Source organism: Branchiostoma lanceolatum, chromosome 1 (assembly GCF_035083965.1).
Source record: "Branchiostoma lanceolatum isolate klBraLanc5 chromosome 1, klBraLanc5.hap2, whole genome shotgun sequence".
Taxonomy (NCBI): Eukaryota; Metazoa; Chordata; class Leptocardii; order Amphioxiformes; family Branchiostomatidae; genus Branchiostoma; species Branchiostoma lanceolatum.
Genome location: NC_089722.1, coordinates 16,122,806 through 16,136,205, shown reverse-complemented (window position 1 = coordinate 16,136,205; position 13,400 = coordinate 16,122,806). Strand labels below are relative to the sequence as shown.

The following is a 13,400-nucleotide window of genomic DNA, read 5'->3' as shown; positions in this document are numbered from 1 at the left end:
CCTTAAGAAACACAGGATGATTGGCAGGAATTATTTACAGGTGATAACTTTTGGAATGCATGACTTTGTTTTGACCCTCTATATCAAGTTGACATGATTAATACATTTGTTTCAGTGAGGATTCATACCAGAAAGAAGTATGCAGACAGAATAGCACATTTACAGCTATCATACATGGTATAAAAGAGGTAAGATCGTACAAGTCTTTGCTAGTAGCTCTGAGCAGCATAATTTTCTTCCTTAAAAAAACTCAGCTAAGAATTGATTTAAACATACATCTCATCCTGCTCGTTCTCATTTAAATGAACACATTTTGTAACTTTTGTTACCCTTTCAAGTAAGACGTTCCCGACATTAAGATTTGCCACATATAAGGTGCCAAACTGTCATTTATGACGGCTTAAAAACTTCTGGCTTTCAAAAAAGACAGTTTGGCACCTTAATATATGTCACGGAAGTTACAAAATGTGTACATTCAAATGAGAGCGAGCGATCCATGAAATAAAGTCAGTGTATATAGATTAACAGGAATGATTGATGTTCCCTTTTTGTAGAGGTAGCCAGTAAGCCTCTGAACTTCCTATCTGTCCTGCTGTCTATTGAGCCGTTGCAGGGCTGTTTCTAACTTTTCTGGGGGGAACACCCCCTTCTCTGTGATGATCCCCCCTGTGATTAGATCATGGGGTGTTACGTCAAAGGCAGGATTCCAGCACTTGATTCCTGTGAAGCAAACAAGAGCAATCAAAATCAGCTTCCATTGGGAGAAATGAGCAATGTCTGAGGTAATGTATATGTCAAATGTTCATGAGCAAAAACCTTTTCCAATCTATGTGATTCGTGTGCCTGACATCTAATTGACAACCAAAAGCCAAATTATAGTTACTCAGGCAACTGGATAAAATTTTGAAACAGTCAGAAGTTTCAGACAGCATCCGCTGTCTTTCGTCAGTGACTAAGAAAAGATCTGGCAGAACCAGGTTTTATACCAGAACTCTGAATAGATGTGCTAATGAAGTGAAGACAATTTCAGATGGTTCAATAGAATAGTAAGTCAAGACAAGGTTATATGCTAATGACTCAATTAGCTCCTGTTGTTTTAGAAGCTAATGTTGTTCGTTGGGGGTTGGAGGTAGCACGTTATCCCAAGTGCCTGAAAGTTTGATGCGTAGACCTCCTTTCCTGTTGAGTGTGGGATTGTATATTCTCTCATATATTGCTTTTCTAACTAGATACTAAATACTAATTTTTCTGATGAATGTGAAATAAGTGATCAGGTAGTGCGGATAATGCTAAGAAAGAGGTTGCCTGTTTGAAGAATTTGAAACAGGGCATACCTTTACGACACATTGATGAAAGCAATCTAACATAATTTGAATGGGTATGAAAAAACTACACATGACACATGCATTACCTTCAGGTGCAAGTCTTGTGCCCTTGATATGAGTCATCTCTTTATGTGGCCTCTCTTCGATCACAATCTCCTCTCCCGTGCGCAGGGACAGGTCACAGGTCGTGGACGGTGCAGCAATGTAGAACGGGACGCCGTGGTGGTGGGCCAGGATGGCCAGCTGGTACGTGCCGATTTTGTTGGCTGTGTCGCCGTTAGCAACTACCCTGTCCGCACCGACAACAATGGCTGGGAAGACAATGAATAACAAGACTATTTGTACAAAACAAAGTGTTTTTTTTTACTCACAACAACATTATGGTGACCGTCTGTCACCTTCCTCAGGGCAATTCTGACTGGTTCACATTGCACTGCGCCAATATAGCACGACTGACGACTCTAGACAGACAGTATAGGGTGCACAACTGGTGCTGAGCGTTTATTGGGACATCCAACCCTTATGGAGCCATGATCGCGGACAAAGTCACGTCACGACCCGTGACGTATACTAACTAAAACATACAGAAGAAGAACTTTATTGCACGACAATTGTACATATGTGGCGCTGCAGTATAGGTGTCGCTGTTTATACACATATATATAAAGATGCGGTCCCAGAAGTAAAGTATTTCCATATATACAGTTGCACACTTAAAGTCTTGACCCATTCCAGTCAAACATTGAGACACTGTGATTGCAGAAGTCAAGTACTAGCCATAAATAATGAGTGACTCTAGATCGTTATTAGTATTTTGTCACATATAGATTACTGACATTTTTCGAAGGAACGCAAGAACATGAAACAGTTACTGTCTCTTAACACTCTTAGAAAACATAAGATTCTACAGTGCACAATCCAAAAGGTAAAAAGATACATCAAAAATAGTTACCGGTACTCAAGCAACTGGATAAGATTTTGAAACAGACGTTTCAGACACCATGTGCTGTCTTTTGTCAATGACTTAAAGATGGCGGATGCTGTCTGAAACGTCGGACTGTTTCAAAATCTTATCCAGTTGCTTGAGTAACTATTTTTGGCGAATGTCTAACCTTCATCAATGATGAAGGTTAGACATCCAAGTAATTCAACATATCAAGGTAAAATGAGCTTACCTGAGATCCCTTTTGTCCTCATGAGTGCTGCTGCCATGCTGTCGGTGATCAGGGTGGATGGGATCCTGTCGTGTACCAGTTCATACGCTGTTAACCTGGCCCCCTGGTTATATGGCCTGGTCTCTGTACAGTATACTTCCTCTATAGCCTTCCTCTCGTTCAGGGCTCTGATGACACCTGAAGATAGAAGTACAACTCTGTTTAGTTGATAATTATAAAACTGATTCCTACAGAGATCAAGGTCAAACACTAGGGGGTCTAAAATCGACCTTGACATTTGCAAATACCTACCCATATACCAAATATCGTGACAATCCATCCAGAGGTTCTTAAGCTATTTTGACTACAAATATCCAGAAATACAGACAAACAGACAGATACACACACACACCGTCAGACACAGACACATCCAAAACAATACCTCCATTGGCTGGGAGGCCAATGGAGGTATTGGCCTGGGTGAAGTTTCAAGATGAATTTGAAAAACAAACAGATGAAATTTGGAAGATATGTAGGCTCTATTCTTATGATATGAAATCCATTTCCCTCAAATGTTGACTGCATATTCAACAGCAGTTTTCAATGTCGTAACCAGTTGCCGATATCTTTTGGAACAGTCTTGCATATTTAGGGGGCAACACTCTGTTGCAAAACTTTCTTTTGCAAAACCCAACTGTTTTATCTACTAGTATTATAGCATGTTACTCGTTACCATCAAGTATTGTAGAGGCATCCTCATTAGATGATTTTAAACAATGCATGAAGTTAGATGTGTGAAGGTCAGCTGTGACAGGTCGTTTGGTATAATATAACCGTGTGCCTGCAAAGCTGGTGTGTTATGCCGAAGGACGGTTGTACGAGCTATATAGATACAGATGTTGTCCTTACCCAGTGCAGTTCCGTACCCGGCGGTGGCCAGAGATCCAGTGTTACAGTGTGTGAGAACTGTAACTCTCTTCTCTCCCACGTTCTGTAGGATGTGTTCTGCACCGTACTTTCCCATGGCCTTATTGTCTTCCACATCCCTGTCCAACATGTCCTGTACTGCCTGTAGAAACCTGACCAAACAGGAATATTCAGATTAGTGCGCACATGTAGTATGTAATGTGTAACACTAACACACACAAAAATGTTTAAGTGCTAATGTACAAGCTAGCACACTGTGCACAATGCTTTGCATATGATTCCTACGTATCTTTACACCTTATCAAGCTACATGCGAATAGCAAGTTGGCTGCTGAGAATTTCGAAGTGGTCTCCACCAGACCTTCCTACTGTGGTATCAGGGCTCGAAATAGTAGGTGCATGTGCACCTTTCTGCACTCAAAATTGCACCCTAATTTTTGACTGGGGGTGCACTGGTGCACGTAGATATTTTTGTACTCTATAGGATAAAGGAACAATTGGATTCCCAAGCCGTGCGAATCGGGATCGGCGCGGGTTCGAATCCTGGGAGCGGCGTACTCGCCCCTTACAGTGGTTCCTACACCGGCCCTGTGAGTAACGGCAAAGAGACTACTGCCACACAGGACGTTGTACTCAGGACGAGTCTAAAAAGAAAAGGGGGAGTAGTGTAACAGTGGGGATCAACCTCCACTAACTGACCAGTCTAATTGGTCCGGACCTTTTAGCCTAATGGTTAGCGTGTTGGATTCCCAAGAGCGTTGTGCTCTCCCTTTTGGGTTTTTATAATGTTGTACCCGATACAATTATTGTGCAATACATTATCTTTAACTCCAATTTAATACTCACAGATAGGTGCTAAACACTTACCAATCTTTGAGTTTCTCTTTACTGGAACAACCTTCTTTAGAAAGTTTAGAGATCTCCTTTGAAAAACGGACGGAGGCTTCAGTCATGTTGACAGCGGTTGGACGTGCGGTCACCAGATACGCCAAACTGTCGGTCACAAACTTCACCAGTTCTTCCACAGATCGGAAGTCCCTGTTGGCCACCTCGACCCCAACACTCAGACATCCCGCAATAGCGATGGCGGGTGCTCCGCGTACCTATAACATGCAAATACAGTTGTATAGATGAACATTTGTTTACTATATGGTAGGGTTTTCTCTGTCTACAACTGTACGGTAGCCTAGCCTACATCAAGGAGGTTAAAGATAAATTAGTTCTAACCTCCTTGCCTACACGTAGGAGCCCAACAAGTTATTAGCTGCCCATTGGAATTGCCAATTACATGTATTTTTCACCGTACATGTGAAAAAAAGAATCTCCTATATCCTATGTATTTTTCACCTTAACTGACTTAACTCTTCTAAATTTTCTGTAGTCCCTTCATCACAATGTATCTGATTGAATGAAAAAATACTATGGTATAAACACCACCTTTTTGCACTACCACTATCTACTTTCTTCACCTTGATTGGGGATGACTGCTTTTACCTTTTGTGCACATGTCCCTGCACTTCACAATTAATCTGCTAGGTGTCTCCCTGTCATGTTAACAACAAATTTACACATCAGGCATCAATATATTCCTGATCGCTCATCAAGATTGAGCTGAGTTTCTGCGCAGACTGTTCACACGATATTCAGATACAGTACTGTATCTTCAACTCACAGATGGGAATATGAAACAACATGGTAGATTTTTGCACTACTATACAATTAGTACAAAATGTAGTATTAATGTACATGTACATGGATTTTAACGAATTGAAATATTGATACACTGCACCAGTTTTCTACAGAGTAACTCTAACTTTCTACTGGACATAATCATTTCACAACAGAACTAATCTGTCTTATTAAAAATATAGTATCATGTCGGGTTTGGTTTATCTATCATTCAACTTCTTCTTCATATATTTTGAGTCAAATGGCGTTAAGGCCACACCAATTTATTTTCTTGCTTGGTTATAATGTAATAAGTAAAAAAAATTTAAAAAATGCTAGATTGGAAAAACAACATAAAAACAGAATCTCAGAGGAATGTTTTTGCTTTGGTGCACACAGTTGCAGGGAGTGAGCAGGGTCAGGTGCAAGTTTTCACCCCAGCCTTCTGTTTTCATGATTTTTTTGTGCTAAAATTAAAGATCTGTTAACCAAGAAATTAAATTGGTGTGGCCTAAGAGCAACAATAAAATCATGAGTAATTCTTGCAGAAAGCCAGACCAGAGACAAGGCCACAAATCCTATATGAGCTGCCCTCTGAGTCAAATGGCTTAACAACAACATTATGAGTACTGGCATGCCAGTAATATATGTACTAGCAACAGTTTAACTTCTCCATAAAACATTAAGAGTAATCCTAGCAGTAAAGCCATACCGGAGACCCGACCACAAATCCTGTATAGGCTGCCCTTTACCTGGTAAGGGATACAAATGTCCAGACCTTCAATTATGTAGATATTCAGGTCACTAGTACTGCATTTACTGCATGGAGATTGAATTTCCATTACTAGTATTCACTCAGCCAGGTAGCAATAGTAGGGGTGGGATTGAAATACAATATAGATGGTTCATTGTCTACAGTTACACACGCAGTAATAAGTCACATGTACACATGTACCTATAAAATGATGGCATGTTTGCTAGAAATGACAGTTGCAAAAGGCAGCAGGTTTAGCTTTTACATTTACGTACCTTTTACTACTCTCCAAGCAGAGGTTAGGCTGCAGCATGTTTTTGATGTTTGTTTTAGGTGCCTTTGGGCCACACCAATTTAATTTCTTGGTTAACGTCCAGCCTTCTGTTTTCATGATTTTTTTTTCTAGAATTTTTTTTTTGGGAAAATAAAAATCTGTTAACCAAGAAATTAAATTGGTGTGGCCTTGGCATGCCTCTAATTTTGTTTTCTTTTTTTCTGCCAGCCAAACTGTGGACAGAAAGAAAACTTGACAAAATAGAATGCTTAAGAGAAAAGACATCAAAACCATTTAGCTAGCCACACCCTTACTATAGCTAGTAAACCTCTGCTTGGAAAATATGTGTTACATGTACTACATGAAAATGTGATGAAGCATATTTCAAATGATTTTACTTAAAATGATTAATATAGCTGTCAATAAAATCATGTATACAAGATCAGATAACACTTTCTGTATTCTACGCAACTGTACAAATCTACTGATATTAAATGATATAAGCTATCTGCAACTGGCAAGTCCCTGCCTATTCGTCCTGAAAAGCCCTTTGTAGCGTATGTGCCACCGCCCGTGCAAATACGGTCAATAAGTGCTCAGCCCCGTTTCTGCCGAGCTCAGTGTTAATTATCTCCCCGCTCATCCAATCTACCATATTGGCGTACACGTTGCGACCTTTTCAGTGCGAGAAGCATCTGTGTCATTCGCTCGCTCTGGTGACCTTTTTAATCTGGTCCATTATGAGGAGTGAGTGGGACCAGAGACAAGTCCCTAACCAGCCTAATTATGCCACAGAGACATACTGACCGTTATAAGGGAAGTTGCAGGATTTATCAGATCAATATGCTGACCCAATTTTCACTCATCTCTGAGTCTAGAATGAACCTCAGGGCAATTCTTAGTAAAGAGCTGCAGAAACATACTGACAAGGCGGAATATTTGGGTGAGGAACTATACTACAGACTACACTGATGAAGGTTAGACATCCAGGTAGTAAGATATGCCAAAAATAGTTACTCAAGCAACTGGATAAAATTTTGAAAAAGTCAGACGTTCAGACAGCATCCGCATGCATAAATAATTTCTGACTACTGTAAATGCAGAAATGTTTGCGGGGATTTAATTTCGTGGTAGGGAGAAAATGGAGCGTTCGCAGTGGTTTTGAATTTGAGCTTGTGTTTGAAACAATAGTAGCACTAAAGTCTGACACAATGGAACAGCTTTACGTGGTGGTTTTAACTTTAAGTTGACGGTAAATATAAAGGGTTAACCGCAAAAACAGTGAACATAAAACCACCGCGAACATTTCTGCATCTACAGTATCATTCTTTTTTCATGCAGTTTGTAGAAAAATGATAGAACGCTGATTGTCTTCAGAACTATATCTTGAAATGATATTTTTCGAGAGTAAACGATTTTGACGTTTCTAGGTGTCTTTTTCTCAGGTGTCTGTCCGGCCAAAGTACTAGTAGGGTCAATCCCAGCTTTACCTACTTCTACACTCTAGTAACTATGTTGAACAGAATTAAGCCCTTACTCTTAGGCTTAAAACTTTTATGCACGAATGAATGAACAATAAAGAAGTACACACAAATATATTGAATCAGTTTATCTACATGTATCCATGTGTGTTGGGAAATCAGTAACTATATCTTAAAGTTTACTCTTAAGGTTAAAGTAACAAAAATTCACTTCTGCAGACACTATTTTTGTCATGATTATTTATGAATTTGACACAAAAGAGTGTGTTGAGATGGAGAAATAAATTGCTACTATTAAAAGAGATACATTACATTGATAATCTTAAACTAAATAAAGTGACCCACATGGGTATCCTACCTAACAAATCCTCTGTCATGCAATCCCAAAATCAATTTGCTTGCCGTTCAAGAAAGTTAAACCTAGTATCAACACGCTATCATCCAAATGATCGGTGGGTCCCTATTGAAGCTAATCTGCCTTAAGCACTGTTTACTACTCGCTGTCTCTAAATTTCTATTCAGTGTCACGCAATTGTCACCAAGTCTCGACTGTGTCGAACGAAGCGAAAGGTCTTCCATGTCATCAACCTACTTAGATGTTTCATATAACATCTATGCATATCAATATCTCGTAACAGCAAAGATTGTTTATCATGTTAAACAAAAGTTACAACTGCCCTCTATGAGTTACAATGCAAAAATAAGTCTCAAAAACATAACCTGTGTACATTTTGTAATTAGTCTAGTAACGCAATAGTAGTCAGGTTGCATACATGTATATCACCAGAGGCACAAAGATCATTTAAATCCTTTTTGATACCAAGTAATCTAAATCTATATATCATATCCTGCAATATTATGTATTTCATTTGACAGGTATTACCGTAATAGTTCTATGAGCATAACATCATTACAATTTACATTTCTGATTCTACTGTGTACGAAGAAAATACATCCTAATCTATTCTGAAGTTGACTTTAATTTGCAATCATGCAACTTATAAATGTAACAACAATTTGTTTTCCATTAGTTAAAATTACCACTGGGAATAAAGGAGACAGGATATGTCTATATCATTTTAACCTTCTCCCTGCTGCCTAAATCTGTAATCAATAGGGTATTGGGTGCCAAATGGCTTCTTCAGTATGCTAAAGGTTAATATTCATTTAACTTTGTACAGTATATACTTTGCTATACAGACAAATCAAGCAGTTTAAGTGTTTTATGGCTATGAGTGAATCTTTTTTCTTTTATGACAAACTTTGTCATCAACCATGCATTATTGGTAAGGCCACACAAATTTAATTTGTTGGTTGTCAGATTTTTTTCAGGAAAAAATCGGAGCGACAGGGCAAAAAAAACAACAACAATTTTTTGCGAATAGTCTGGGGTGAAGATAAGGGTTTACATAACATAAAAAATATGAGGATTATTCAAGTTTCAGCATTGTATGGTTCATTTTATGCAAATGAACCCCTTTCTTTGATCTAGTGCTATAATTTCAGTAACAGATTACTTTTGCCATGTAATATATGGATTGATATTGAAAAATAGTTTTCATAAATGAAAAATTATAACTTATGATCAATGTGACCATACTTTTTAGGTATGTGCAGGCCTTTGAGTAAATTGTAATCTATTTTGGTGGTTATTGAGTTTACAACTGAACAGATAGTAAAATTGGGAGTTAAAATTTGTGAATGGGAATAGTGACCCAATTCTTTTTTTTTTCAAAATGGAAAAACAGGACAGGCTATTCCGAGAAGCAACAAATTAAATTGGTGTGGCCTAAGGGTCACAACAAATTCCAGGTACTAGTAGGATACACACTGCCCCATTTTGACATCACTGTTATCTCCTCAGGTAATTACTCACTCACAGTAATGGGCCAAATGCTCATTGCTACTGTGATTTTTATCATTGACCGTTGGCGTTGCCCATACAAAGAGTTCCTACGACATCTAAAAACTAGAGTCCACGACCCCATACCTTCGCTGACTTCGTTGAGTTACACACACACAGTGACACACACACACACAACACACACATACAAACGCTGTGCAAAACATAACCTTCTCGGCAAAGGTAATACTGTAAATACAGAAATGTTCCCGGCGGTTTTATGTTTGCGGTATTCGCGGTAAGCTCTTCGCCCCGAAATTAAAACCGCCGCGAACATTTTTTGCCCTCCCACCCGCTTGTCAACTATAGTCTCAAATGCGAACTTAAAACCACCACGAACACTCTATTTTCTTGCTACCACGAAATTAAAACCACGCGAACTTAAATGCATTTACAGTAATCTAGACTTCTAGCTTTGGCCTACTGATATTACAATACTTTCTTGCTTGACACTTCTTTACAGATGTAGAAGGGCAATGTCCTCTCCCAGTGGAGGGAATGACAAAGCATTTTACAGACATCTGCGATCAGGTATGATAAGCCATGTCACTGTGTGTGGTACATCAAACAGTGATCCGCGATGTAGGACACAGAAGTGGTCATTGAGTGCAGAGAGGGACCGATAAGTGGTTGTGGACATGGCTTACCACCCCAAGGACATGCAAGCAAACGTACACTTACAGTTGCACACACCGATGACATCGGCTAACACTACTGCTGTACTTCTGCTCCATTAAGCCAGAGTGTCTAGTACATTAAGATTACAAACAAATGTGTCTCAAAGTTATCATAAAAGGCTAGCCAAATATCAGACGATACCATGTAGCTACGGAATAGACTTGCAATTGGCATCTTGCAAATTCTCTTTACAACTAATACAAGGCCTCACAAAAGCTAATTTTCACTATTTGTCAAATTAAAAAGTAAATTGAAATAACTAATTAATGGATACATGCATATCCCTGGAAGCAATTGAGTCAATGAAAGCGACCTGATCTCATCTATGTTTAACTTTGTGATTAAAGCAATTCACTACGATGCAGAAATTCCTTTTTATCACAAAAAAGACAAGGTAAAAGTAGACAAAAAATGACTGCATGGATATGGAATATTTGATGTCTCTACTGTGTTGTACAACATATATCATTGATCATATCAAATGACATGACAATTGGGATTTGATAAATCAAATGTAATAAAACACTTCCAGACAAATTTTAACTCAGTTAAATTAATCAAATCTCATAAAATCTTGATTGGAAGATTCTGTGTTTAGTCAACAGCAATATTCAGAAAGAACCACCTTTTCAGTTGTACATTCGTGTACTGTTCATATTATTGTATATGGAAACAAATTTGTTTCTACCACCTTGGATTGCGGCTGATTCCCTTGGCTTTTTGAATTTGATTTCCCAGAACAATTGGACTGCACTCAATGCAGGGTAGTAGACAGGCCAGATGTATAGTTCTGAATCTGACCTAACAAGGATGATGAATTTCACAAATTAAATGTTAGGCTGCTGCATGTGAATTATAGGCTGTCAGAGAAAGTTTGCGTTATTGTAGATAGCTTCATCAGTAAATAACTGGGTCAGTTTGATTGGCTCTGTGAAATTCTACACAGCTACAAATTGTGTGTTCATCTGCAAACACAAAAACCTGGATAAAATTAGGAAAAGGTAAGAGGTTTCAGACAACATCTACTGTTTTTTTTTTTCAAAAACAGCAGGCAAAAATGACCGAATGGGGACAAAAATGACTGACGCCAGATGCTGTCTGAAGCGTCTGACCATTTCCAAATTTCCAATAAATTGAAATCCATGTGCTTGAGTAACTGTTACCTTACATATCTTATTACCTTGATGTCTAACCTTCATCGATGTGTGTGCATTAAGTTGTGTTGAGGAAAAGGATAGACAGGAATCATTTTTTTACTATTTTCAACCACAGCCTCTTGTATTGAATTAAACCACAGACAGAGGAAGTGAGTTTAATTTCGTTATCATCATCCTTCGACCCTGGGGGATGGGTTAAGTCCATGCAACACTCAATCATCTGTCAGTTTTTACTCCACTGTGTCTAACGCCTGGTAGGACGTAGGAAAGCAGAGGTAGCCCACCTTCCTCTCCCACCTCTTATACTTGTTAAAGCGGTCGAACCTCAGACTGAGGATGAAACATGACGCTTTTTCGTTAGCTAGTAGTGCAATGCGGCTTTGCTACGGCTCGCGTTTTTGGCCAAGCACACCTGGTCACCCCTACTCTTCTCGATAAGTGTGTTGGGTTCTTTTACGTGCAGAGGTTTATGCCTGAAGGCTAGTTATGCCTCATACATGGGGCCGCCGGCTTTACGTCACCATCCGAAATGACGAATGCAATCCCTTACAACATGTCCGAGCTAGAGTCCACCCCTAGGATTGAACTTGGGCACTTAGGATCCACGGAATTTGATCCAAGTTATACTAAAGCTTTGTAACTCATCGCTACAAAGCCTTCCCAAGGACACAATATTGGGTTCCATTAGGATTTGAACCTAGGATCTTAAGACCATACTTCTGTACCCCTGATGTTAATGGTCTGCAGCTCTGTACCATGGGTAGTGGGTTGTGCATTGTGGCTGGTAACGATGCCATTGTTAGTGGCAAAGTTAACTGTCAGCAACAACTCAGGACACCAAATAACTCTTGACTGGCCTGGTAACACAGTTGCACTGTGTTATCAGAAATGTCGAGGAGTTGTCTTGTAGTTATAATAGATCATAAGATATTCATCACGGTATCTGTTGGATGTTTGGTCAACATTGCATCAGTGTTTCATCCATTGCGTACGATTTCTTTTCTGACACAACTTTTTGGAAACTATAGATATGATCCTTATAAAAAAAGTTATATACATGAACATGACCTGTAATAAGGTACAACACGTGCTACCTCGACCACGCCATATGGGTCCAAGGATAGAGGTTCTGGGTCAATAAGCCCATTCACGGTTCCGAATTTGCATTTGCAGTATCAAAGCTGAAGGCCCCTGGCTTGTAAACTATGCTCGTCTCAACATTGTCTAGAGTTGCATAACAACGCCCCGATGGGTTTTGTTTACGTCTTGGGGGCCTTTACCTTTGACACTGCACATGCGTAGTCGCAACCGTGAATGGGCTTGTACCTGAACCTATTGAATTCAACTTCTATTAGTATTTTTTCAAATTGGCCGTTCCAAATATGTCTAATACAGTATACGTTAATTGATACTCTGTGTTTAGGGTCTGAGTATAGGCATATAACCAGCAATTCAACTTTTAAGGTAACCATAAAACGGCTTGACTTTATAAGTCAATCATTTGTCCAGGCCACTTTTAAAGACATAGAAGTAGAGAACCCACACTCTAATCATAATGTGATCAGCATATGATTGTGTAGGTGGGGACGTGGGACTAAGGAGGGGGAGGGGGGCGTGGCAGTCTACCTTCATTTCTTTGATTGCCCTCCAGCCGTCCCGTACCGACTTGATGTCTTCATACTCCGTCCTATCAGGCAGCAACAGCTGGTTGAGCAGCTGTAGCTCCCCACGCTTGTATCGAATCGCCTGCAAGGACATTTCCCTGCCGAATAGAGGGGGGGGGGGGAGTGCTCCGAAGATGAGATAATGTACATGTACTATACCATGTATCTCAGAGGAACAAACTTTCCGCGTGGGAAGAAAACGTGTAACCTTTGACCTATTTAAAAAACACCGACATCTCGCGAGATTTCACGTGACATCCGGGAGATTTACCCAGGGTCCCATGCGAATTTCCTTCCAGCTTCCTTTGGGGACCATCCATTTTTCACCACATAGGATATGTCTTGTTGAATATAAAGAGAAAATCGCAAATTCAAATGTTTCTATGTAAAGACAGATACTGTTTATTGTAAATCG

At 39.5% G+C, this 13,400-nt stretch overlaps 1 protein-coding gene across 1 annotated transcript; it reads right to left on the bottom strand.

Annotated features, from left to right (window-relative positions):
- Positions 1-341: 341 nt before the first annotated feature.
- On the bottom strand, positions 342-13,136 carry LOC136437629 (methylthioribose-1-phosphate isomerase-like). Its single transcript, XM_066432251.1, has 6 exons — positions 12,948-13,136; positions 4,274-4,509; positions 3,389-3,558; positions 2,501-2,677; positions 1,412-1,636; positions 342-720 (listed from the first exon to the last, which is right to left on the bottom strand). Exons 1-6 carry the CDS (start codon positions 13,077-13,079, stop codon positions 581-583), a joined length of 1,080 nt encoding a protein of 359 aa, XP_066288348.1. The 5' UTR covers positions 13,080-13,136; the 3' UTR covers positions 342-580.
- Between the last annotated feature and the right edge of the window lie 264 nt (positions 13,137-13,400).

Coding starts and splice junctions, on each gene's coding strand:
- LOC136437629 (XM_066432251.1), bottom strand. CDS start 13,079: ATGTCCTTGCAGGCGATTCGATACAAGCGTGGGGAGCTACAGCTGCTC. Junction 4,510..12,947: donor GGGCAATCAAAGAAATGAAG/GTAGACTGCCAC, acceptor TGCATGTTATAG/GTACGCGGAGCACCCGCCAT. Junction 3,559..4,273: donor AAAGAGAAACTCAAAGATTG/GTAAGTGTTTAG, acceptor CTGTTTGGTCAG/GTTTCTACAGGCAGTACAGG.